Source organism: Peromyscus eremicus, chromosome 2, assembly GCF_949786415.1.
Source record: "Peromyscus eremicus chromosome 2, PerEre_H2_v1, whole genome shotgun sequence".
Lineage (NCBI taxonomy): Eukaryota > Metazoa > Chordata > Mammalia > Rodentia > Cricetidae > Peromyscus > Peromyscus eremicus.
The window spans coordinates 138,545,614-138,569,573 of NC_081417.1; the positions used below are offsets into that span (position 1 = coordinate 138,545,614).

The 23,960-nt window shown below is 50.7% G+C and overlaps 2 protein-coding genes across 2 annotated transcripts; both read right to left on the reverse strand.

Annotated features, from left to right (window-relative positions):
• Positions 1-255: 255 nt before the first annotated feature.
• Positions 256-1,949, reverse strand: Gja4 (gap junction protein alpha 4). The gene has a single exon (XM_059256128.1). It carries the CDS (start codon positions 1,791-1,793, stop codon positions 792-794), a length of 1,002 nt encoding a protein of 333 aa, XP_059112111.1. The 5' UTR covers positions 1,794-1,949; the 3' UTR covers positions 256-791.
• A 12,760-nt stretch (positions 1,950-14,709) lies between these two features.
• Positions 14,710-19,629, reverse strand: Gjb3 (gap junction protein beta 3). The gene is made up of 2 exons (XM_059256129.1): positions 19,304-19,629; positions 14,710-15,606 (listed from the first exon to the last, which is right to left on the reverse strand). Exon 2 carries the CDS (start codon positions 15,570-15,572, stop codon positions 14,754-14,756), a length of 819 nt encoding a protein of 272 aa, XP_059112112.1. The 5' UTR covers positions 15,573-15,606; positions 19,304-19,629; the 3' UTR covers positions 14,710-14,753.
• Positions 19,630-23,960: the final 4,331 nt, after the last annotated feature.

Consider the following 23,960-nt stretch of genomic DNA (forward strand, 5'->3'; position numbering starts at 1 on the left):
GGGCAGTAGACAGGATGTGGGAGTGAGTGAAAAGAGGCCAGGACCCGGGGTGTTTCAAAAGGGAGAGTGGTGAGGACTCAGTGTTGAGAGGAAGGATTTGCATTGAGGGTTTAGGGTGCTGACTGGAGGTGGGCTGTGGAGATGAAAGGGAGATGATAGATGACTAGAAAAAACGGAAGCCTGGGCAAAATAACTGCCTGCCTCCCTCCCTCCCCCTGCCCCAGGCAGCCAGGACAGCATCAGTACACACCTGACTTATGATTGAGTCCCGTTTATTTTAGAAATATAAACAGTGTGACGAGGAGCGACAGAAAGAAGACACCAACCGGTTCCCCCAGAAAGGGCCAGATCCAGCGCAGGCCGTGTCTGTCCAGGTGATGAAGCCGAGCCAGCAGCCTGCATCAGCCTTTCCCCAGGAGGACAGGGTGTGATGAAAACCCAGGGTCCAGTCTGATGGGGGGTCCCAACAAGTCCAGTTGGCTTTGAGTCCCTCTGGATCAGGTGAAAAGGTTCAGAGGGCCCCCGATCACCCTGAGCCAGGAGCACCCCCCACCTGCTGGGACTGCGTCTGGGCAGAATCACATTCTGGAAAGAAGCCACAGTGTCCCCTGGTCATCACAGAGGCTCCAATTATTCCAGAACCACCCATAGTCAGGTCCTCTGCCCAGCTAGTGTCCACCTCTCTGCCCCAGTTGTCTCCCAAGTGCCTTTGAGGAGGGGCCACCGGAGAGGCGTCCAAGGTGGACACACTTCTCAGGACCTCTCTGCTGAGTGACACAAACCCCAGACCCCTACACATACTGCTTCTTAGATGCAGAGCTGTTGGGACGACTAGGGGGCTTCCGGCCACCCTGAGGGGCTGGATTTTCGAAGGGAGGAGGCCTGGAAGAGGTCAGCCTCTCCTCGGTGGTCAAGTTGGCCCAGTTTTGCTCGGTGGATGAGAGCCCATTGTAGGTGGGACACGGTGGGGACGAGGGTCCCTCGCCCATGGGGAGGTAGAAAAAAACCTGTTCAGGGTAAGGGTCTGAAGCGCCACCCTGGGCTGGGGGTGTGTCGTGGTCCTTGCGTGCCTTTATCCCCCGGCCGACACACCGACACAGTAGGTGTGCCAGCTCCAGCAGGTTGAGCACCAGGGAAATGACTCCCACCACCAGCATGAAGATGATGAAGATGGTCTTCTCTGTGGGTCGTGAGACATAGCAGTTCACGAGGTGGGGGCAGGGGGCACGCTGGCACACAAACACGGGCTCCATGGTCCAGCCGTAGAGGCGCCACTGGCCGTAGAGGAAGCCCGCCTCCAGCACGCTTTTGCACAGCACACTGACCACATAGGTACCCATGAGCGCCCCACGAATCCGAAGACGACCGTCTTCTGCCACCGAGATCTTGGCCATCTGGTGTTCTATGGCAGCCAGTGCCCGCTCCACTTGCAGGTCCTTGGACGGCAGCGCCCGGAGCTCTCCCTCTTTCTGCCGCAATCGCTCTTCCCGCCGAGACAGGTAAATGACGTGGCCCAGGTAGATCAGGGTGGGCGTGCTGACGAAGAGGAACTGCAGCACCCAGTATCGGATGTGGGAGATGGGGAAAGCCTGGTCATAGCAGACGTTGGTGCAGCCTGGCTGGGCCGTGTTACACTCAAAATCAGACTGCTCATCGCCCCACACCGACTCGCCAGCGAGGCCCAGGATCAGGATGCGGAAGATGAAGAGCACGGTCAGCCAGATCTTGCCCACCACAGTCGAGTGCTCCTGGACCTGGTCTAGCAGCTTCTCCAGGAAGCCCCAGTCACCCATGTTTCCAGGGCCTCTCTCTGTGGGAAGACAGGGGTCAGACGGCCATCAGCTGGGCAGCACAACGCCTCTCTCGGCTCCTCCTGGATGTAAGCCCACAGGAGGTCTGTCAGTGTTAATCACACATTTGTGCCTTCTTTCACGGGTCAGTGCCCAAGGATGACCACATCCCAAAGAGGTCTGGATTAACTAGAGGTTCCTATGGAAACAGACCAGTTGAGGGACTTGTCCAAGGTCACACAGCTATGCCATACCCTTCCTCCCTTTCGTTCAAGGCTGGTTACACCGGGACAGTAGGATGGAGCGAGATGTCATCTCCAGGTTATCAGGGGTCCCTATTCCCACCTTCCATGCCTCATTTAAAATGAGAGGGCCTCACTGTAATCTTTGCACTTGCCGGTGGGGGTGGGGGTGAGGGAAGATGAGGTGAGGGCATAGAAGCCAGAGGCATTTGATTCACCTGCCAACAAAAGACCACCTGTGACTTTAGTGACTACACCTGGTCTTAGCTTTTGCCTCCATCCTATTTCCCTCCGAGACTGGTGCAGTCATTTTAGACCCTTAAAAGAAATGACCATAGCAGAGTGGGGGGTCCCAAGGTTCCCAGAACATTTTAGGGTGTGTGTTTGGGAGTGGGTGGGTGCTTCTCCTAGAAGTAAAGCAGGTACTATCAGACCTACGTTCAAATCTTGCTTCCTTCTCTCATTAGCTGGGGATTTGGATAAGTAACCTTCCAGTCTCTCTGGAAGGATTCAATGAAATAAGAGGGAAGGGCGCTGAGCACAGAGCCTGGCTATAGGCAAGCTAGGTGAGCGCCGCGGGTGGCTCGCATCGTGTCTGGCGCTCCGGGCAAGCAAGCCTCAGCCCCCAGGAGTGGAGTGATTCGCATTCCCAGCTCCCCGAACTCACCGCCTGCTTGCCCGGCTGGCCCAGGTGGAGGGGACGACCGCGGCCGAAGCTGCTGCTGCGGGAATCCTGCGGGACCGCGCCTCCCGCCGGACGCCTTAAATAGCGCGCAGCTGCGGCCTTAGGGCAGGAAACGCCAGCGGGAGGGCTCTGGGGAGCAGCGGGCGGGGACTGGGCGGGGCAGACTCCCAGGACACGCCCAGATCGAGCTGCTTGTGTTGCGGGAGATGGAAATCCTCTTGTTTATTCCCGCTGATCTTCCAGACTGCGCTCTCCCAGGGTTCAGTCCCCGTCCTTTGTAGGGAGCGGGTTTTTGAGAGCTGGCAGATCTGACACCTGGTCCCGAGGCTGTGAGGAGTGGGTGGGGTAAGAGAGAGACTCAGTGTGCCGGGCTTATTAGACATTGGACTCACACTGGAGAGGGGTGAGACTTCCCCCTTCCTAGAATCCGATGGGTCTAGGGGTCTCTACTTTGCTTGTTCTGGGCGGGCTATACCATCAGAAGTCACCTAGGAACTCCCTAGAGTCCTTAAAGACTGGGGGTGGGGGTGGGGGTGAGGGGTGGATCCCAGTCCCTTAGCTGGATCCCAGCTGGTGTCTCTAAAAGGGAGAGAAGCCTTTCAAAGGAATTTGGAGGCATGCAGAGCTCTGTCATTCACTCAGGCTTCACTGTGAATGAAGAGCATGGGATTAAGGAGGACCCACCTTGCAGGTGGGAAAACCAGAATAAACTAGCCAGGCCTGGCTTCCTGCCCCACTTCTCCCTAGGTGCAGAAATGGAGCAGGTAAGCCCTTGGGTAGCAGTAAAAGTGTAAATGTGGGGTCCTCTGTGGTAGAACCAGGGCATCACAGGGTGTGGTTAGGGGCTGAGTAAGCCAGACAATGCAGAACAGCACCACTGGCCCATCCTGGAGCTACCAGGTCTGGCTGGTGCTGGGGCTAACGCTCAGAAAAGGTTTGGAGACCCAGACGTGACCCTTGTCAGAGTAGAGAGGGTCAGACATCCGTTGCCTCCTCTGCCCTTCGGCATGTCTCCATTTTCCCCATACAGAATAAGGTTAGAAATACGCCTGCTTTGGAAGGCTGATGGGAAATTCAGCCAAAGCACTTAGTGTGCCATTGGTCCAGAAGGTCAGAGTGAGTACCCGAAACCACTGTGCTGTAAGCCCTGAATTTGGGATGCTAAGATAGGCAGAGCAAGAGTTCCAGGCCAACCTGGGATAGTGGGAACCTGTCTAAACAAATAAACAAACAACCAACAAAGGAAATACCCAGGCATAGTGGCACAGGCCTGTAATCCTAGCCACTTGAGAGGTTGAGGCAGAGGCATTAACATTTCAGTGCTATGGGGCTGCGGATGTAGCCCAATTGGTAGAGCGCTTGCCCAGTACTTACAAAGCATTGCTTCTAGCCCTAGCATATGGATCAGGTGTGGTGGCACATGCCTGTAACCTCTCAGGAGGTGGAGGCTGGAGGGTCAGAAGTTCATGGTCATTCTCTTCTCCACAGTGAATCTGAAGCCAGTTTGGGATACATGAGATGGGGGGGGGGGGTAGTTAGTTAGTTCAAGGCCAGTCTGAGCAACTTAGAAAGACATTTGTCTCAAAAAGTTGAAAGGAAGAAGTCTGACGGGCGTAGTTCAGTAGTAGAGCACTTGCCTGGCTTGTAAAAGGCCCAAGGTTTCAGTCTCTATTATTGCGAGAATGACCTATCCGCCAAACAAACAAAAACATCACAAAACCTGGCAGAAAGGATCTGTGTTGTTCCGGGAGAGGGCGCGAAAGCCAGGGGAGGTCAGAGCGGAGGACTGGCAGGGTCTAGGGCAGCTAGGGGAAAGGAAGGTGGCAGGTGGGTAGGAAGCCCAGGGCTGGTGGAAGTCCCAGTTCCAAATAGGATTGTACCCTTGCACCCCCAGGGCCTCCTGGGAGGGGGCAGCCAGTGGGTGGGCTCTGACGCAGACCAGCGTGATTGCTGTCTGAGGATCAGACTGAGCTGACTTTCCCTTCCAGACCTCTCAGGGCCAGGGTAGGCTGGGCTGAACTGAGCCTCCTGGGATTCCAAAGGGGACAACTGTGGCCACTTAGTTCTGACCCTGGAGGGCATGGGAACTGGGCCTGGCCGGCTCTTACCACGCCCCCAAGACAGCCTCTGCTCCAGTAGCTGCTCCACAGAGTTGCCTTTGGGTTTGGGCCTGGTGCTTTTGAAGGTTGTGCTCCCATCCTGTTCCCTGGGAAGTGGGCAGGGAGCTAGTTGAGGACCGTGGGGTGTGGGGGGGTGGGGGTGATGCCAAGGTTGCTCTTACCCACCTCCAACCCCTCCCTTATGAACTCCAAGATCAGGTTTCACGGAGGAAGAAGAAGTAGAGACCAACCAATACAATGTCCATAAGTCAGTCATTCTGAGGGAAAGTGTTCTTAGCTCCCCAGTCTTTCTCCCTCCTCCCCTGTTCAGGCTGCCACCGACTCCGTGACCTGCGAGGTCACCTCAGTGGTCTCCTAGCCTCCAGGCCCTTGCGCCACTCAGTGGCTACATTTTCATAGAACTTTGGCTATAAAGTCACCCTGTTTCAAACCCTGCTATGGCCCTTCCTGCCTTCAGGGCAGGGTCTGCACTTTTCACTTCCCGGGCCTTGGCCTGTGACCTTAGCACTCTGTCACTCTGTCACTGCCCCATCCAGTTGTTCTAACTACGGGGTCTCTGTGTGCTCTTGCCTTTGTACATGGCACTGTATCTTCCTGGAGCACCCTCACATGGAGATCTCTCTAGTCTCTCAGGTCATTGCTCAGATGTCCTCTTCCCCAGAAGTCCTCTTGCTGGCCTCCACTGGGTTAGGTGTGCCTCTGCCCTACAATTCATTGTTTTAAATCTCTTTAGTTGTAGTTAATATATGTAATAATATATAGTATATAAATATTTATTTATAACGTATGATTTAACATATACATACACTATATATATGTGTGTGTATGTGTGTGTGTGTGTGTGTGTGTGATAGACTAGTCGTTCTAGCATTCATGAGGAGGATTGATAGTCATAGGCTAGCCTATACTGCATAAGATCTCGTCTCAATCAAAACACAGCTCTTATTCCAAAGGGAATAAGAGATGGTTTATTTATTCTGGAGCCAAATATGAGTGGCCATGGCCTGGGAACTCGCACTTAAGTTACCCCAAGTATCGTGTTCTAACATGGTAACAATTTCATGAGGTTTTTATAGTAACAGAGCAAAGTGTTTTAAGAATACATCGGTGGAAACATCAGGCGGCTGGGTCTTGGCCAAGCAGAGGATTCCGTATTACAGGCCCCAGATGCAATCAGAACGCTCTTAGCCTTTGGGTTGGTAGAGCTAGGAGTCTGTATATTCCAATCATATTACCTAATTGTCACAAGGACGTTAGGGCAAATGCAGAGGTGGGCAATAGATGGCTTTTAGGGGTGCTAAAGAGAAGATAATTTGACTTGAGACCTCTAACATTTCAAGCTCCCCACAATCACAATTCTAATCAGTCAGCCTGGTAGGACATCTTTAACACAGATGCAGTATGTGTGTGTAAGAGGGCCTCATTTTACACACCCCACATGCACACACACACACACACACACACACACACACACACACACACACACACCTAACATCATAAAACCTGCATCTCAGCTGAGTTAGCTTCAACACGTATCAAGTTATATTCACGTTGCTATGCAACAGCTCTCCAGAACTTTTCATCTTGCCACGTGGAAGTGGTACCCATTGAATCCCCTTTTCTTTACTCCCCCTGCCCCATTACACTGGAGTTTCTTAAGGGCCAGCAGCCAGCACAAAGCAGGGTGGCAGGCCTGTAGATGACTTTACCAATTCAAAGTGTGCTTACTGAGTACCTTGTGGTTCTGTAACACTGTCCAGACACTGTGAGCAAGCAGAGGACACAGAGCTTCCTAGCCTCCTGAACTTTACTTTCCAGCTGTGGGAAGACAGAGAAGACAATAAAATAAAAGATGAGTTAGTGATTCATGCTGAGGGGCAAATGCTGTAGGGGGACTCAGAGCACAGAGCATCTAGTTTTAAGTTCCCATAGAAGAGAATTTGCACCTAATAGCCGCCATTGAGGCTGAGCTTTGAAGAAGGAAGGTCCGTGGTTGCCTAGGCATTCCAGATGGAAAGAACCTGGGTATAAAATCCCCGAGGCAGGGGTGTGCCTGGTGTTTCCTCCCTGAGGTGCAGTGAGGAGGTCTACATGGCTGGGACAGGTAATAAAGAGGCGCACAGGAAGGTGAAAGGTAAACTGTGGGGTGGGGCAGATACTCAGACTCTGACAGTTTGAGGCAGAGGAATGCTGTGGTCTCACTTTGGCTTTGCAGCCTGTCCCCCACCCCAGGCTGTTGTTGGGAATAAATTGTGGGGGTGACACATGCAGACACATGCAGACTGCTCCCTTGAACTGTGTTGAGCCTGCTCAGGTGGCAGTAATCTCAGGTCTGCTTCTGCTGTCCCGGTGGTCACATCCATCCTACGGTGATTCTCGGCAGTGATGGATTCCTGGCTCCACTGTGCCCCCCGCCCCCCCCCCCCCCCCCCCCCCCCCCCCCCCCCCCCCCCCCCCCCCGCCATCTATGGATGCCAACTCCGCAATGTTCCCATGTTCTCAGTTTCTCTCCAGTTAGCCTCCCAGGGTCAGGAGCAGGAGACGAGGGGGTGTCTTAACTAGCTGGGGCTGCTATAAACAAAATACCAGAGTCTCAGTGGCTTAACCCAAAACGTTCCTTCCATGAAGGTCTGGAAGTGGGAGATCAGGAGCTATGCAGCATGCCAGGTTCTTGTAAAGGATAGCCGACTTACATAGTCACACGACAGAAAGATCCCCTCCCCCTTCCTCTCCCCTTCTCAACAGTCTCCTGTGGCCATACTGCCCTCAAACTCCATATGTAGCTGAGGATGACCTCAGCTCTTCTATCTCTTCCTACTGAGTGCTAAGATTATGAGGTTGTACCATTACACTCAGTTTTGTGGGGGGGCTGGAGATTAAGCCCAGGATTTCATGCATGCTAAGCAAGCTCTTGACCAACTGAACTACACCTCCAACTCATCCCACACCTTTTTGTTTTTGTTTGTATTTTTGAGAGTCTCACAGCATGGATGAGACTGTCTTCAAACTGATGATCCTCCTGCCTCAGCCTCTCAAGTGCTGGTGTTGTAGGTGGGTATCACCACGCTGGGCTTTTCCTGTATCTCTTTTATAAGGACACTAATCCCACTTGACAGGGCTCTACACTCAACTCAAACATTCCCCAAAGGCCCACTGCCTAATACCATCACATTGGGGGGCAGGAGTTCAATATATGAATTTGGGAGCTGGGGAGGATAACACAAATTGTGTCCATATACAACACAGGGGTTTGTTCTAGAATGAATGAAGACCTCTTGCTCATCTGGGGCTGAAGGGCGTGGTGACCATGTGCAGTAGACTCAGACTTGGAGACGACTTGAAATTTCCTATTAAGTGCAGGAATGAGGGAGGCCTGCTGTAACTCCCCTTGTGTCTGCGAAGGGGAGGTAGGGAGAGGCGCACTCCAAGGGGATATGAGTGCCACCTGGTGGCAATAGTGATTGTCACTGGGGATTTGTGAACAGCAGCTAGATACAAACTCCGGGTGGATCAGTGTGCAGACTGCCTCAGAACATCTCTGTCAAGGGCTCGATGCACAGGGCTGGGCAAAAATTCAGAAGACATCTTATATATTCCATGTCTGGAAACACCATGATTGATTAGCCAGTACCAAAAGTCAGGCCACTATAAAAATCACTTTGCCTTTGCTGCGTATCACAGGTCAGGCTATTATGAACGTTGCTTCGTCTCTGCTGCCCATTATGATAACTCCGATCGCTTTGGCGATTCAGTGCTACCACCTGGCCCCTGCTATTTTGGGTCCCAATTAAACCCACTGTATTTAATTCATCCAACTGAGCAGCAGTGTCTCCAACCCTAAGGTCTGGCACAGGAAAAGGGCAACAGCAAAGCTCTTCAAATGTGCTGGCCCACTCTCACCATTTTGCATCTCACAGGATTAGTGAAGGGCATGTCTTCTGGGCCTTCCCATTGTGGAGGATTAGGTTTTACACAGTGCACCTACTCTGGCCTTGCTGTTTCCCTGAGCCTTCAAATCCCTTCATCAACACTAAGCCAACGGATATCAGGCACCTCCAGCTCCTTTTCACTAGGCCATCCTTTGACAAACGCTTTATCCAACCATTCAAACAGAATTTGACACTTTTCAAAAACTGTGCAAGCTTCCATATTAAACTTAGAATCTCCACATAGAGGGTCCGTATCAATAAACTCAGCCTGATCCAGTTTTACGTTCCTTCTACCATTATCGTAATCCTTAAATCCATTTCCACACATATTCGCCAGACTTCTGCTTGAATGAGTTGGCAAACTCATTAAGCTCTTTAGTAGCGTAGTGCCCCTCCTCATGGACTGCACTTTCTACCTCCTTTCTAGGAGCTTGCTTTAGTCTGGTTATAGGTGTAGAGGTAACTATTGGCGAGGGACGTCAGTATTGTCTTGCCTGGCATCTCCTTTAGAGAAAGTCACTGGTGGCTTAGCAGACAATGAAAGATTAATTTCCTCGGTCAAAGGCAGAAAAGGCAATATTTCAGTGGGTGGGGTTAGGGGTGGGGTAGATCTTCTTTTGAGGATGGAGAGACTCCTTCCTCAGGTGAGATAAACTCTTGAGAATCTGAGGGTTTAAAGTTCTCAACTTCAATGGGGGCCCTCCCACACATCTCTACTCCAACTTACAGGATCCCATTTTTTACCAAGCAGTGCTCCCACTTCAACACCCTCAGAGGCTGGGGCTTGAATTTTCTTTGTAATTCAGCCAGTATCAGAATGAAAGCATTGGTTTATCTAAAACTCGAGCTTGGTGGCTGCTGGAGAGAAGATCCTCTTCCAGGGCATACTTAGAAACCTTTAGACATTTATCCATACCTGGAGCCGGTCAGTTTTGTCCCCAAGTTTATTGTTTTTCATTGTGTTTTGAGATGCTAGAAATTGGTTAATTTTTTATCATGGAACCCCTTATTTTCCTTTGTCAATTTATCCAGGGAGGGCAGGAGTTTAGTAACCAACCAGCATCATCCTTTTCCTTATTCTTCCACAAACTGTCAAAAGCTTTATATACAGAGTCACCAAATCTGTTGCTTCTCACAATTGGTGAATCAGGCTAATCAGATGCATTTGTCTCCTTAGGTTTGTAAAACAGTTCACACTGTGGGTTTTCAACACTCTCTGAGCTTCCAGGAGAGGCTTCAGTAACTGTTAACTGTAGGTATTGGCAAATTGCAAAGTTACTCCATAAAACTTTAAAAAAAATCATCCTTATAATTCTGTTGCTTTAGAACCACTTCTGGTACCAACATCTAGATTAGTCAGGGTTCTTTAGAGGAACAGAACTTAGAGAATGAATCTACCTATATGCAGAAAGGGGATTTATTAGAATGGCTTACCTAATGCAACAATGGCCGTCTACCAACGGAAGGTCTTATGATCCAATAGTTGTTTGGTCCACAAGGCTGGATATCTCAGCCAGTCTTTAGCACACATCAGAATCCTGAAGAAGTTGGCTCTATACCAATAAAGGAATGGACTTGCCAGCAAGAGCCAGGGAAGCAGGCGAAAGATGTTCCTCCTTCTGTGGGCTTGGCTTCCATCCTGGAGAAATATGACCAGGGCCAAGAGCTCAGTCCCTTCCTGGAAGAGTTGATGTTTTCTGGTTGCTGTAACTTCTGGGCCACCCTTTGTTAGACATCTGGCACCTACCTAGGAAGATGCTGGAGGGGCTGGGAAAGAAGCTCAGTTGGTGGGTGCTTGTCTCGTGTCTTAGTCACTGATGCGGTGACAAAACACCATGACCACGGCAATTTATAAGAGAAAGCTTGCTTACAATTTTGGTGGGTTAGTCCGTTATCATCATGGTGGCAGACAGGCATGGAATAAGCTGGAGAAGTAGCCGAGGACTCACATCTGATCTGAAAGTTGCAGAGAGAGAGAGAGAGAGAGAGAGAGAGAGAGAGAGAGAGAGAGAGAGAGAGAGAGAGAGACCGGACCTGGCTTTTGAAACCTCAAAGCACACCCGCGGTGACACACTTCCTCCAACAAGGCCACACCTCCTAATCCTTCCAAAAGAGTCCACCAAATAGGGACCAAACGTTCACATATATGAACCCACGAGGGCCATTCTCATTCAAACCACCACACCTCACAGGCACAAAGATCTCGGTTTGGTCCTCAGCATTTCATAAAACTAGGTGTGATGATGCACGCCTGTATCCCCAGCACTCAGGGAGAGGCGGCAAGAGGACCAGAAGTTCAAAGTCATCCTCAGCAACATGGCAAGTTCAAGACTAGCCTGAGGGACATGAAACTTTTTTTTAAATTTGTTTTTATTAATTTTTCATACAATATATTTTTTCTTTTTTTCTCCCCCAACATTTCCTAGATCCTTCCCATCTCTCTACCCACCCAAAGTCATGTTCTTTCTCTTTCCAAAAAAGAAAAAAACCCAAAAACAATAAAAGAAAATCAAAACAAACTTAAACCATTAAGACAAAAATTCCAAAACAAAACAAAAAGCACACAAAAACCATGGAATTTCTTTTGTATTGGTCAAGTACTCCTGGGCGTGGGGCCTTCCCTGGAATGTGCAGATGTACCCAGTGACGCTCCATTGGTGAAAACTGATTTTCCCTGACCCAGCAGGCATGTCTTTATCAAATCCTCCCATCAAGGCTTAGGGATCTGTGCAGAAATGGAGGAAAAGTGGTGGAGGACGCCAAAGGAAACCGTGTCCTACAGACACAACAGGACTGATGCACATATGAACTCACAGGGACCGTGACAGAGAGCACAGAGCTTGCACAGGTTCAAACCACACAAAATCCCGGAAGGAGGAGTGGCCACTGCTGGCCAAGAAGCTATTTGAAACTCTTGTGTTTTGTTTTTGTTTTTTAAAGTGGGGCATGGCTGGAGAGATGGCTCAGTGGTTAAGAGTCCTTGCTGCTCTTGCAGGGGACCTGAGTGCTCACAGCCACTGTAACTCTAGCTCCAGAGGATCTGATCCCCTCTTCCAGACTCCATGGGCACCTGCACTCATAAACAAACATACCTCACCCAGACATATACACACATGATCAAAAAATTTAAAAAAATTTTTTTTTTAAAAAAAGGACAATCCTGAAATCTGTAGCAGCAAACAGGTAGAGATCACTCCTCCCTGGGACCTTTGTAACTAACTGCCCAGCCCAGGCAGAGAGCTACCCAGAGATAGAGCCCAATCACCAGAGACTCTGCAGGCACAGTCACACCTAGGCATTTCCTGGCCCCAACGGCTCTGCGCTAATGTTTTACCTACGTGTCTCCTTTGATCTCTGGAGCAGTCCTCTTAGAATGAACTGTTCTGAGTGCTGAGTTGAGTCCTCCTGCCCTTCAGAGCTACTCTCCACCCTACCCCACCCCACTCTGTGCCCTGGGAGACTCACCTGCACCCACAGACTCAGCCGGCCCCCTCGTGCTCCACCTTCTGGTTGGGTTGGGTCAGTGAGCGCCACTGGCAGGTTAACAGCAGGTGGGGGAGTGAGGCGGTGGGGGTGGGGATTATTGGCTTGTGTGTCTAAATGCATCCTCTAGCTCCTGCTCACTAGCACATCGGTACTAACCCCACCCCTACCCGAAGTGACTGCACCATTCCCTAGGTACTGGAGAAGTGTTTTTTTTTTTTTTTTTTTTTTTCAAGTGGCTTTTCAAACACCCACAAAGCAACCTGAGGAGGAAAAGGTTTATATTGTCTCACTTCGAGGTTGCAATCTGTTATGGTGAGAAGATATGGCAGCAGGGATATGAGGACTCTTGGTTACTTCAGCCAGGAAGCTCAGGGCTGGTTGCTCAGCTCACACTCTCCTTCTTATTCAGCCCAGGACCTTGGTTTCTGAGGTGCTGCTCACTGTTAACCTAATCTAGACAGTCCCTCACAGACACGGCCAGAGCTGGTCTCCTGGCTGATTCTACGCCCTGCCTGGTTTACAATTACCATCACAGGCACTGCGGTATCACTTGATATTCCTCAGTCACACTCATGATCTTGAAAACTATCTCTGTAGGAAACACCCTCCACCCCCGATCCTCCACCCCTCAGGACCACCTCACTGTGAAGCCAAGGTTGGCTTTGAACTCATCATCCTTCAGTCTCAACCTCCCAAGTGCTGAGCTTACAGGCATGAACTACCACAGTGACTTAATGTGAATGTGTCATGCTTTTTCTGCTGGGACCTTAACTGACACAGGTCCTATTGTATTGATGATAAGGCAGAGGTTCTTAAAGTTCGATCCAAGTGTGGAGTGGTGAAAGTAAAATAATGTAACTATTGTGAAATAATGAGGCAGTGATTTAATTCGGGGTGGGGGGCGGGGGGAGAGGTTCAGGGAATAATCAGCCTAGCCGGAGCCCGTTAAACCGGGCCGACTCACCCATTCCTTAACGGCCACAGAGAGCAAAGGTGAACCACAGCGTGTCTGTTTGCGAGGTGCCCTGACCTCTCTTCGCCCTCGTTGGCTGTCAGCCCACTGGCTCCTGACTTTCTGGCTCTTGGCATTGGTTTTAACGGTCACTAGATGTTCCTGAGGGTTAGCCTATCCTTGCACAGGGCTCTGCTTCATATCCTAGTCTGGCTTGGGACGTTGGATTCTCTTCATCGGCAGGGAGTGGGGCTGTGAGCAGAGCTGTAATGCAGAGAGTCTGTGCTTCTGTCTCCCCGGCTCTGGCACCTTGGGCGTAGGTCCGCTTAGGTTGTCCCAGCATCTTTCTTAGGGCTGGTGTGAGGGAGTTCGGGGGAAATGGACAGAGTTAAATGAATTGCTGGGCGAGGCTGGGTTGTGAGCAGTCTCTAGAGTGGCTATGTACTTACTCTACTCTGAGTGTACATGAGTGAGAGTATGAGTAGCAGGGATTTTGTGAACACAGGGTGGGGATGTGGACTGAGTGACGGAGTGTAAATTTATCTGTAATGAGAGTGACTGATTGTGTGTGCTCAGATCAGTCTAACTTAGGAAGGCTGGAGGCGCCCTCTGGTGGCCACAACTAGAACCCCAACGTGTGTATCCCCTGGTCCGTCCTCCCCGCCCCCAGGTTCCCTGCCAGCAGCTGCCACCAGCAACTGCACCCTTTCCCACCCTCAGCTTCAGCCTAGGTCACACTCCTAGCTTCATCCCCAAGCCCCAGGGCTCTTTCCTATTCCCGGGTCTGCCTCCTCTGACTTTAGGGAGCTGTGGGTGGAAGTTGGGGAGAACGGAGGAAAAAACCAAATTGTATAAAACACAACTTTATTGCTGTAAAGGAAACTGGCTTGGATGTATCCCATTCCATGCATGCCCCCAAGGTCCTGGCCACAGGGTGCGGTGGGCTGAGCACCCTGCTGGAGGAAGGAGAGTACTGCTGCCTGAAGGCGGAGGCTGGGGAAGGGGATCCAGAGGACCCCTGAGTGTCCCAAACAGCAGTTGACATGACAAGACCCGCTACCACTTTGCACATTTGCTCTTTGGCCTCCAGAACATTCCACCTAGGAACTGAGCAGCTTCTTGTGGGGGAGTAGAGACTCCCTCTGGCTGGCTGTCCCCAGTCCAGGGCCAGCCCCTCTCCTCTGAGACCCCCAGTTCTCTTTGCTGTTGCTATCTCTTCTGGAGAGTCTCGCCCCCCCTCCTCTGTGCTTTTCTGAGAAGATGCCTGGCCTGGCAGTCCCCTGGGGTAGGTAGAAGCCCTGCTTACCAGCTCAGCTACGTAGACCCTTGCATGCATGTAGTGGATTTGCTAATCTAAATGTCTCTCTGAAGCTGGGTTTGCCATGTTACCTATACCAGGTAGCCAGCACGGAGCCCAGCACTCACAAATATCTGCTTCAAACGGAACTGGCTAGCTTAGTGAATTCAAAGTGGGGGGGTACTGAGTACCCCCCCAGGACCCCTCCACCTGCAGCGCCTCCCTGCTTCACTCCGTCTCCAGGGGCGCGGTTCAAATGGGGGTTAGGCTGGGCGCTGAGGCCTGCGGCTTGGTGTCGACTGGGACTGGGTCTGGTTCCAGATCCCCACTCTCCAGAAGCTTGTGGTGACAGCGGCAGGTGGAGGCTCGGCTGGAGGACTTCGGGGAGCTGCTGCTCTTTGTAGACTTGACCTTGCTCAGGCCTCGCATAACCCTGTGGAAGATGAGGTAGCAGATCTCACAGATGGTGAGCACGATGCAGACGGCCGAGGCGCCTACCATGAAGTAGGTGAAGACCTTCTTCTCCGTGGGCCGAGCGATGTAGCAATCCACGGTGTTGGGGCAGGGTACCACACTGGCACACTGTACCAGACGTGGCATGGTAAAGCCATGCCAGAGCCTGTGTAGGACATACAGGAAGACCAATTCAATGATGAGCTTGAAGATGAGGCTGAGCAGGTAGGTCCACCACAGGCCGCCGTGCTTCTTGCCGGGGTGGCTGTACAGCTTGGCACACTGCTCCCCATGCTTCAGGCGATGCTTCCGTTCCCGCTCCTCGCGGTAGGCTACGTGCAGGATGACCAACATGGAGGGACACGTGACGAAGATGAGCTGCAGGGCCCAGAGGCGGATGTTGGAGATGGGGAAGAAGTTGTCATAGCACACGTTGGTACAGCCAGGCTGCCTGGTGTTACAATCAAAGTCTTTTTGCTCGTCACCCCACACACGCTCAGCCGCCACCACGTACACCAGCACCCGGAAGACGAACACTACCGACAGCCAGATGCGCCCAAATGCTGTGGAGTACTGGTTCACTCCGCTCAATAGGTCCTGGAGCTTCTTCCAGTCCATGGTGCCTACTCACAGCTCTGGGGGCTGTGCCCTCCTGTGGGAACAATGGAGAAAACCGTTATGCTAACGATTAATTTGATGATTATTTATTAAATTAAAAAATTATTATTTTTTCATTTATGGATATGTGTCACTGTTTATGTATGTGCACACGCCAGAGTCCAGAAGAGAGTGTGGGTTCCTCTGCAGCTGGCATTAATAGGCCATTGTAAGCCACCAGACTTTGTGGGTGCTGGGAACTGAACTCTGGTCCTTTGATAGATCTCTAAACTGCTCAGCCATCAATCCAGCTCTGTCTTTTTTTTTTTTTTTAGAAAAAAAACAAAACAAGCCGGGTACAGTGGCACACGTCTTTAACCCCAGCACTCAGGAGGAAGAGGCAGGTGGATTTCTGTGAGTTCGAGGCCAGCCTGGTCTACACAGTGAGTTTCAGGACTGCCAGGACTATATCACGAGAAGTTTTCTTAAAAGAGAGAGAGAGAGAAGAAAGGAAGGAAGAGAAACAAAATTTCACTATGTATCTCAGGCTCAGCCATTTTTCTACCCCTCCATTTTTTTTTTTAAATATAAAACAAGTTTTACAATGTAGCCTAGACTGGCCTGGAGCTAATGACTCTGCCTCCCAAGTGCTGGGGTTAAAGGTGTTCACCTCCATGCCCATGCTCACTGAGATTTTCATTCTGGTGGACTTGGTCAGTCATCACGAGGATCCTAAGAGGTGAGGACTCTTCCCAAGCTGTAGATAGACACTGAGCCTGGAGTATGCAACCCGCCCAAAGTGAGAGCTAGAGTGCATTGCAGACAGTGACCCTTTACCGTGACACACACACACACACACACACACACACACACACACACACACACCATTTACTGAATATTCAGGACCTCATTTAACCCTTTGTAAGGGCACCCTGAAGTGGCTCCTGCTCTACTCCCAACTTATCGGTAGAGAAACCAATAATTAAATGACAGTGGCTGCAAAGCACACAGAGTGCATGATAAGTGTTGGATAAATGTTGGTGACTCATGGCTGCAGGGTGCAGCAGGCAGGCCAGGAATTTGCATGAAGAGGATTGGACTTAGGCCCATGCTCTTCCATCCCTTCCTGGATGCCCACCCTAGACCATTGGTTTTTGTTTTGTATTTTTTTTCCCCTTTCCCTTTTCAGACAGCGTCTTAGATACTGACTTTGAACTCTTTGTATAGCCAGGGATAACTCTGAAATTCTAATCCTCCATCCTCTGCTCCCTAAGTGCTGGTTTTGCAGGAGTGTAACACCATGCCCAGTTTTATGTGGTATTGAGGATCGAACCCCAGGCCCTGGGCATGCTAGGCAAGTACTGAGCTGCATTCCGAGCCCCATGCCACAATATTGAAAACTGTTCTCTCATTGATGTTTCCAAAGCATCCTGTGAACTTGGTGCTGTGAACCTATTCTACAAAGAGGAGACGAAGCTGGGAGAAGAGACCTGGGAACGTGTTTTTCTTTTTATTTAAATTTTATTTTAGGTGTATGAGTTTTGCTGGCATGTATTTCTATGCACCATATGGGTGCCTGTATAGTGCTGATAGAGGCAGGAATAAGGCATCAGCTCCCCTGAAACTGTAGTTATAGATAGCTGTGACCTGCCACGTGGGTGCTGGGGATCCAGGTGTTTAGTCACCTTCCCCTCTCCAAGACCTGGTAATGTCACACAGTCAGGGGTAGTAAAGACCGGAGAGAGGTTTGCAGCAGGTGGGAGATGCATAGGGGTTTGGGTCTGTTTCCTGGGAGAGCACTCATTTCAGATGATCTGTAGAGACAGCAGGACCTGGGGGAGTCTAGCCACCCTAGGTTTGCTGTTGGCCCTGGTTTTGTAGGGCCGATGGGTCAGGCCATCTCATCTTCCTCCCAGTTCGGGGTGACTCAGAGGGTGTTCACAGGTGGACCTGCTGAGTGTACCTGGGATTGGCATGTTGATAGGGGTGTGAGCGTATTCACCTCTCCCCAAGCCCACGTGGACCTGAGTGCGCACGAGAGTGCTTCCGAGGCTGGACCACTGCCTTGGCCAAGCTATCCTCATCCTCGCCCATATTCTTGCCACAGTCCCCTCATTGGCCTTTGAGCAATTCTCTGGAGCCCATTAAATCATAATTGATTATATTCCCTCCTTAAAACTTCACTAGTTCTCAGGGTGCTTAACTCCCAACTCCAGAGTCTCAGCCCTGACACACACACACCCCGCACACACTCACACACTTCACCTTGCTCTCTGTTTGGGCCCTGCCTTGATTCCTCCTGCCTGGAATGCTCTTCCTCTAGAGCCTTAAGTGGCCGGACCCTACTCATTAACTAGGTATCTCTGCTCCAACATCCCCTTAGGGTCTTCTCTCAAATTATTTCAGGTCTGAACCTGTTCCAGTCAGTCTGCTCCCGTTCTCTTCGGAAGGGCTCAGTCTCAATTTGAAATTTAAGTCTTGCTCATTTTTTTTTTTTGGGGGGGTTTGTTTTTGTTCTCACTTATCATCTGTCTGTCCAATTAACATGCCTGCTTGACTCTCCAGCTGCAGCAAGTTTGGTTTCGCTCTGCATACAGTAGGCACTCAATTCACGCTGGATGTGTAAACAGGCGAAAGCTGAGTTTGCAGAGAGGCGGTGGGAGGGCTGGGCAGGACTGCGGAGGAGCGAGATCCCCGTATGCTTCCTCAGCATTGCTGCCTTCCACAGGGCTTGTCTTTTGAGACTCTCCATTTCGGACAAGATGGGGTGACTGGGAAGCCCTAGTTCACGAAGACCCTCTCGGGTTTACTCCGGGCACTTTCTAAGCCCTGACCTCTAGGGAGGGTCACAGATTAGCACCTGAGTTCTGAGCTGGCAACTGCCACTTACTAGCTGGGGGACACTCGAGAGAGTTTTGTGAAGTCGCTAACCCTGTTCCTTATCTCCTATCTTGGTTTGCTGCTAGAATCTGCGACTGTTCCCGCCCAGTCTGCTCTTCCCGGGGAGTGCTCTGGGAGAGGGAAGGGGAGGAGAGGGGTTCCTTCCACCGGTACCCTCTAAGGCTGCAGCAGCCCCCTCTGGGGATCCCCATTCTTGGTGGAGGCTGCCTAGTCCCTCCTAAGACACACCCCGAGACAGACTCACCTGCAAAGAATTTCCCGCCTAGCCCCTGTTACGGACTGGTGGAGCCGGTTCTGGATCCACTGTTGCCCCCCAACTCCAGCTGCCAGAACAACCGTTTTTATGCAGGTGCAGGGCCGAACCTATCCATCTCTTGCTTTCTACCCCTCACTGTGGCTGGCCCCCAAAGTAAAGAACAACCGTTTTCATGCAGGTGCAGGGCCGAACCTATCCACCTCTTGCTTTCTACCCCTCACTGTGGCTGGCCCCCAAAGTAAAGCTCCTCACTTGGGCCCCGGGACCTCTAGTTTCCTTCCATTCTAGGCAGCTTGGGAGCTTGTGGACCTGGGATGGGGGCGCCACGGGGTCCAGAATACCCGTGTGTGTGTGTGTGTGTGTGTGTGTGTGTGTGTGTGTGTGTGTGTGTGTGTTCGCGGGCGCGCGCGCGTGTGAGTTGGGGGTGAGTGGGAAGCAGGCAGAGTTGGTTTAAGGTGCCTCTCCACTGCCCTTCTGGCAGCACTCCACCCCCAGCCTGGCCGCGTGGGCAGGCTCCAGTCCAGCCCACTAGGGGATCACCATAGAGAGGGGCGCTCAGTGCCCGGGATTGTCGCCGCCCCTTCCCGGTACTTACAGTCAGCTCAGCGGCGCTGCCACCGTGGGGGTCTGGCCCCTCGTGCCCAAGACCCACAGCAGAGGAGGAACGAGGTCGGAGCCAAGCCTAGCTCTGTAGCCTCAGTGAGGCTTGTGGTGAGCACGGCCAGAGGCAGCGTGGAGGAAGGGCGGCCGGGGGAGGAGCCTGGAGTTGCCTCAGGGGTACGAGTTCTAATCCCGAAGCAGCTGCGGATCTGAGAGCCTCGGCTTGCTCCTGCGTGGAATGGGGGCATTGATGGCCACTGACAGGGCTGTTGCAAAGGCTGCAATGACATTAGGGCATGAAAACACCTTGCAAACTGTTAAGTGCCGTGACAGGACGGATGGCAATAAATGATTCCTAGTCCACGCCTAGTTACCACGGATACCCTGGCCTGTGGCCCGCCCATCTGGATTACTGCCTCCTGCAAAGTCTCAACCCTGCGTTGGGACACACTGCGGGCGGAGATGGGGGGGGGGGGCTTTCCTGCCCTGCTTTTTCCTTGATGACAATCTGCAGGGACGCAGATGTATCTTTGTGACAGTCCTGCGGGGCTCACACTCTGTGCTGGCAGCCGGAAGGGACACAACCCGGAAAAGAACTCTTAGGGGCAAGGGTGGTGCTTGGAGCAATTTCAGAAGATCCAGTCTGTCCAAGGGTGTGTGGAGCAAGGTGGGAGGCAGAGCTTGGAAAGGGTGGAGGCCTGTGGTTGAGGAACTCCTGAACTGGGCTCTAGGGACCAGGAATGCTGAGTCTCTTTTGTGTGCCAGGACAGGGATCCTGAAAGCCCCTGGCGCCCCAGGAACGGAAACCCAGTGTTTCCCTGGGGATCCCCAGATCTTAGTCACAACCCTGCCCGAGACTTCACTGTCTAGACAGAGATGACTGTTGCCCGACCCTGGTGACTGTTCATCCCACTTGCCGGGCCTGCATCCATTGGTGCTGACTTCTCATCGACAAAAGGCACCCATTGTTAGGAGGATCCGTTACCGTGCCCTATTACTTGGAGGGATTCCTGTGCCCCTGAGCTGTGCTCTTGGGACCAGGCTGCTTCCTCTATGTGCTTCTTACCATTTTTACAGCATACAAATGAAATATTTCTCATCATTTCTGCATTTAAAGGAGAAAATGGAGTGATGTGCTTGGGGCCACACAGAAGTCACAGGGCCAGCTCCAGAGACCTCAATGAAGTCGGCTTTGGATGAGGCGATCTTGTGCTTGCTATGGACATGGCCCTTATCAGCAATGTGGCTAGGCGGTGCTGGGGCTTTCTAGATGGCTCTGCTAATGTGCTGAGTGACGTGGGGGACCCTGACCCTGCCACCTGCTGCTTATCACCTATTACTCCCCTACACTTCAGAGCAAAACTCCCGCCCCCATTTCCTCACCCCCTGCTCACTCTTCAACCCATCGGAACATTTCTGTCCCTGCTGTGTCACTAGAAAAGACTTGTCAAGGTCACTCTGACCTTCACCAGGCTAAATCCCACAGTCATAAATCCTTGACCCTCTGAAGCAGCTGTCACCGTGGGGTCACACCTTCCTTCTCAGAGCACCTTCCACCCCCAGCTTCCTTGACACCCTGCCCTTTTCCTGGTCCCTGGGATGCCTTCCATCAGGGCTCTACTGTGGGTGCTCTGGGCCAGGCCCAGCATCTCCCATCCCAGGTGAGCTCACCCCGTCCTAGGGCCCCACCATCCATTCACTGTAGTGCTCATGTGTTTCTGGCTGGCGCTAACAAACACCGGGTTGTGCAACCAGGGCTTCCCACGCGTCCTCTTGGCTAATAGGTTCTGGTTCTGCTTTAAGAACAACCTGTGCTCAGTCAACTACAGACAAGCCTTCCTGTAACCCATGGAGGGGGTGCTCTGTGTGCTACTGTGTCTGTCTCGGTAGACGGAGTGCTCTCTTCTGCTGTTTTAAAGAGATAAACCGTGTTTATGCAATCATATGCTCCAAGTCGCACGCTTCCAGCTCTTCCTTTCAGGGTTAGGCATGTGTGGCTCAGTCGGCAGAGCACTTACCAGCCCCTCCCTCCCCTCCTCCTTTCCTTCCCCTCCCCACCTATCCCTTCCCTCTATCGCTCCTTCCATTGCAACAAATCTCTTTGAACAAATATTATTTGACCTATCCTTTTCTTGTGTGTGTGCGTGTGCGTGTGTGTGTGTGTGTGTGTGTGTGTGTGTGTGTGTGTCCATGTACGTGCGCATTCGCATATGAGTATGGGAAAGTGCATGCCAGCTCCTGAGTCTGGGTCAGAGGACAATCTTGAGTGTGAGTCCTCAACTTCCACCTTGTCTGAGACAGGGTCAGGGTCTCTTGTTCACTGCTTTATATACTAGGCTGGCGGTGAGCTTCCGGGAGTCCTGTCTCCACACCCATCTCACTGTAGGAGTGCTGGGATTACAGAGGCAGGCTATTGTGTCTGACTGTGTGTGGGTCTAGAGGATCTGAACTAGGGTCCTCACGCCTTCCATACTGAGCATGTCCTCAGTCCTAACTCATTTAAAATGGTGTCTATAAGCTGTATTCCCAGAAGTGGAGCTTTTGGGTTAAAGTGATGTGTTGTTTAATGTTTTTTATTCTTTATTTTTTTTAGAAGCATAAATATTTATTTGTAGCAAAGGAGTTTGTGTACAGTGTTGAATATCTACAACTTGTTAAATTCACATTTGCACTTCACCTTTTTAAGCAAACATTTATAATCATTATTTTATACAGATATAGATATATAAATACAGCATCGAGTTCAACTGTTTAATATTTTGATAGATATTGCCAAGTCCTCTCCATGGATGCATTGGTCACATTACCATGACACATCAGGGTTTCTTTCCACAGTCCTTGCCACGAGAAAGCATTACCCAATTTTATGATGGCTGCTGTGTCTATTTTGTGTTTCTCTTGAGAGATCCTAGTCTTTGAAAGTGTCTGAAGAGCCATTTTGTTGTTGGATTTTCTTCTTGTAAACTTTCCTTTGCCTTAGTCCATTTCCTATAGGTAACTGCCTTCTTAGTATTTACTTCTTGGGAATTCTTTATATATTAAGGAAATAATGATGTCTGTGATACAAATAGAATTTCCTCTGTTTGAAAATTGTCTTTTGACTTTGTATATGTGTTTTTTTTTTAAATTTATTTTAACTTTATTTTATGTGCTTTGATGTGAAGTTGTCAGATCATGGGGAACTGAACTTGGAGACAGCTGTGAGCTGCCATGTGAGTGCTGGGAATTGAACCTGGGTCCTCTGGAAGAGCAGCCAGTGGTCTTAACAGTTGAGCCATCTCTCCAGCCCTGTACATGCATTTTAAAATTTAAAAAGTTTGCGTGATATATTTTGATCATATTATGTCCCCTCCCCCAACTCCTCTCAGATCCATTTGGCCTTTCTATCCACTCAATGTTCTTTCTTTTTTCTCTTTTTTTAAGAACAAAAAGAACAAAAACCCCCAAAATAACAAGCCCCTTCAAAAATACAAAAATGAAAATCAAAACAAATAAGCAAAAGACTAATAAGACAAAAAGATGCCAAAACAAAACAAAACGAAACAAAAAGTCCACACTCATGTACACACACACACACCACACACACACCACACACACATCACACACACACCACACACACCACACACACACAAACACACCACACACATACACCACACACCACACACACACACACACACACACACACACACACACACACACACCATTGGGTTTTGTGCTGGCAAACTCCTGGGCATGGGCTTATCCTTTGTGGAAGTTTTGCCAGTGGGTGCCAATTGTATATGTAGTTTTTTGCCAGGCAGAATTAAACATTTTTTTATATAGTCAGATGTATGGTTTTTTATGGTCTCTGGGTTTGGTCCTGATTAGGAATGCTTCTGCCACTCTGAGAATGGACGTAAATGTATCTGCCGTGATTTCCTCAAGTTACTGACCTCATGATATCCATCAGATCACGTTGTTATTAAAACCTCCCAGTGACTGTCATTAGCTTTAGACTAATACCCACTCTCCTGAGGTTGGCCTCCAAGGCCACAAATAAACTCCTGCTTTGTCTCCTGTCCCACCACACTGTCCCTTTGATGACAATCTCTTCGCTCACACCTTTGGGACCCTGTGATGTAGAGATTCCTTAAACAAGCCACATTCACACCCATCTTCTGGCTTTCTCACTTGCTGCTCATGGCTCTGCAAGAGACACGCCCCTCCTCTTTATCTGAGTGACTTTCTCTAGAGTGTCCTTGCTCACCCCCTTCCTCAGCAGGTCAGTCTCTAGAAAGTGCTCTGAGGTTATCCACAGAAGCAGGGAGCCCCTGGGCCATGTCCCTGCCAATTCTCCAGACACTTGGTTAATGCTAGTAAATGACATGCTTAGGGCACAGAGACTGTATGTGCACACCATGCATGTGTGTGTATCTGTGTGTATGCATGTGTGCATGCATGTGCACCCATGCATGTGTGTGTGTGTGTGTGTGTGTGCATGTGTGCATGCACGTGCACACAACACTGGGTAGCTGTGTCTTGGGTATAGTGTGGGCTGTTTATGAAGGTAGGTTGTTTTGTTTTAGACAGGATTTTACTCTGTAGTTCAGGCTGGACTGTAACTTGTGGTAGTCCTCCTGCCTCACAGCCTCTAGCTCTGGGAGTGCTACCAC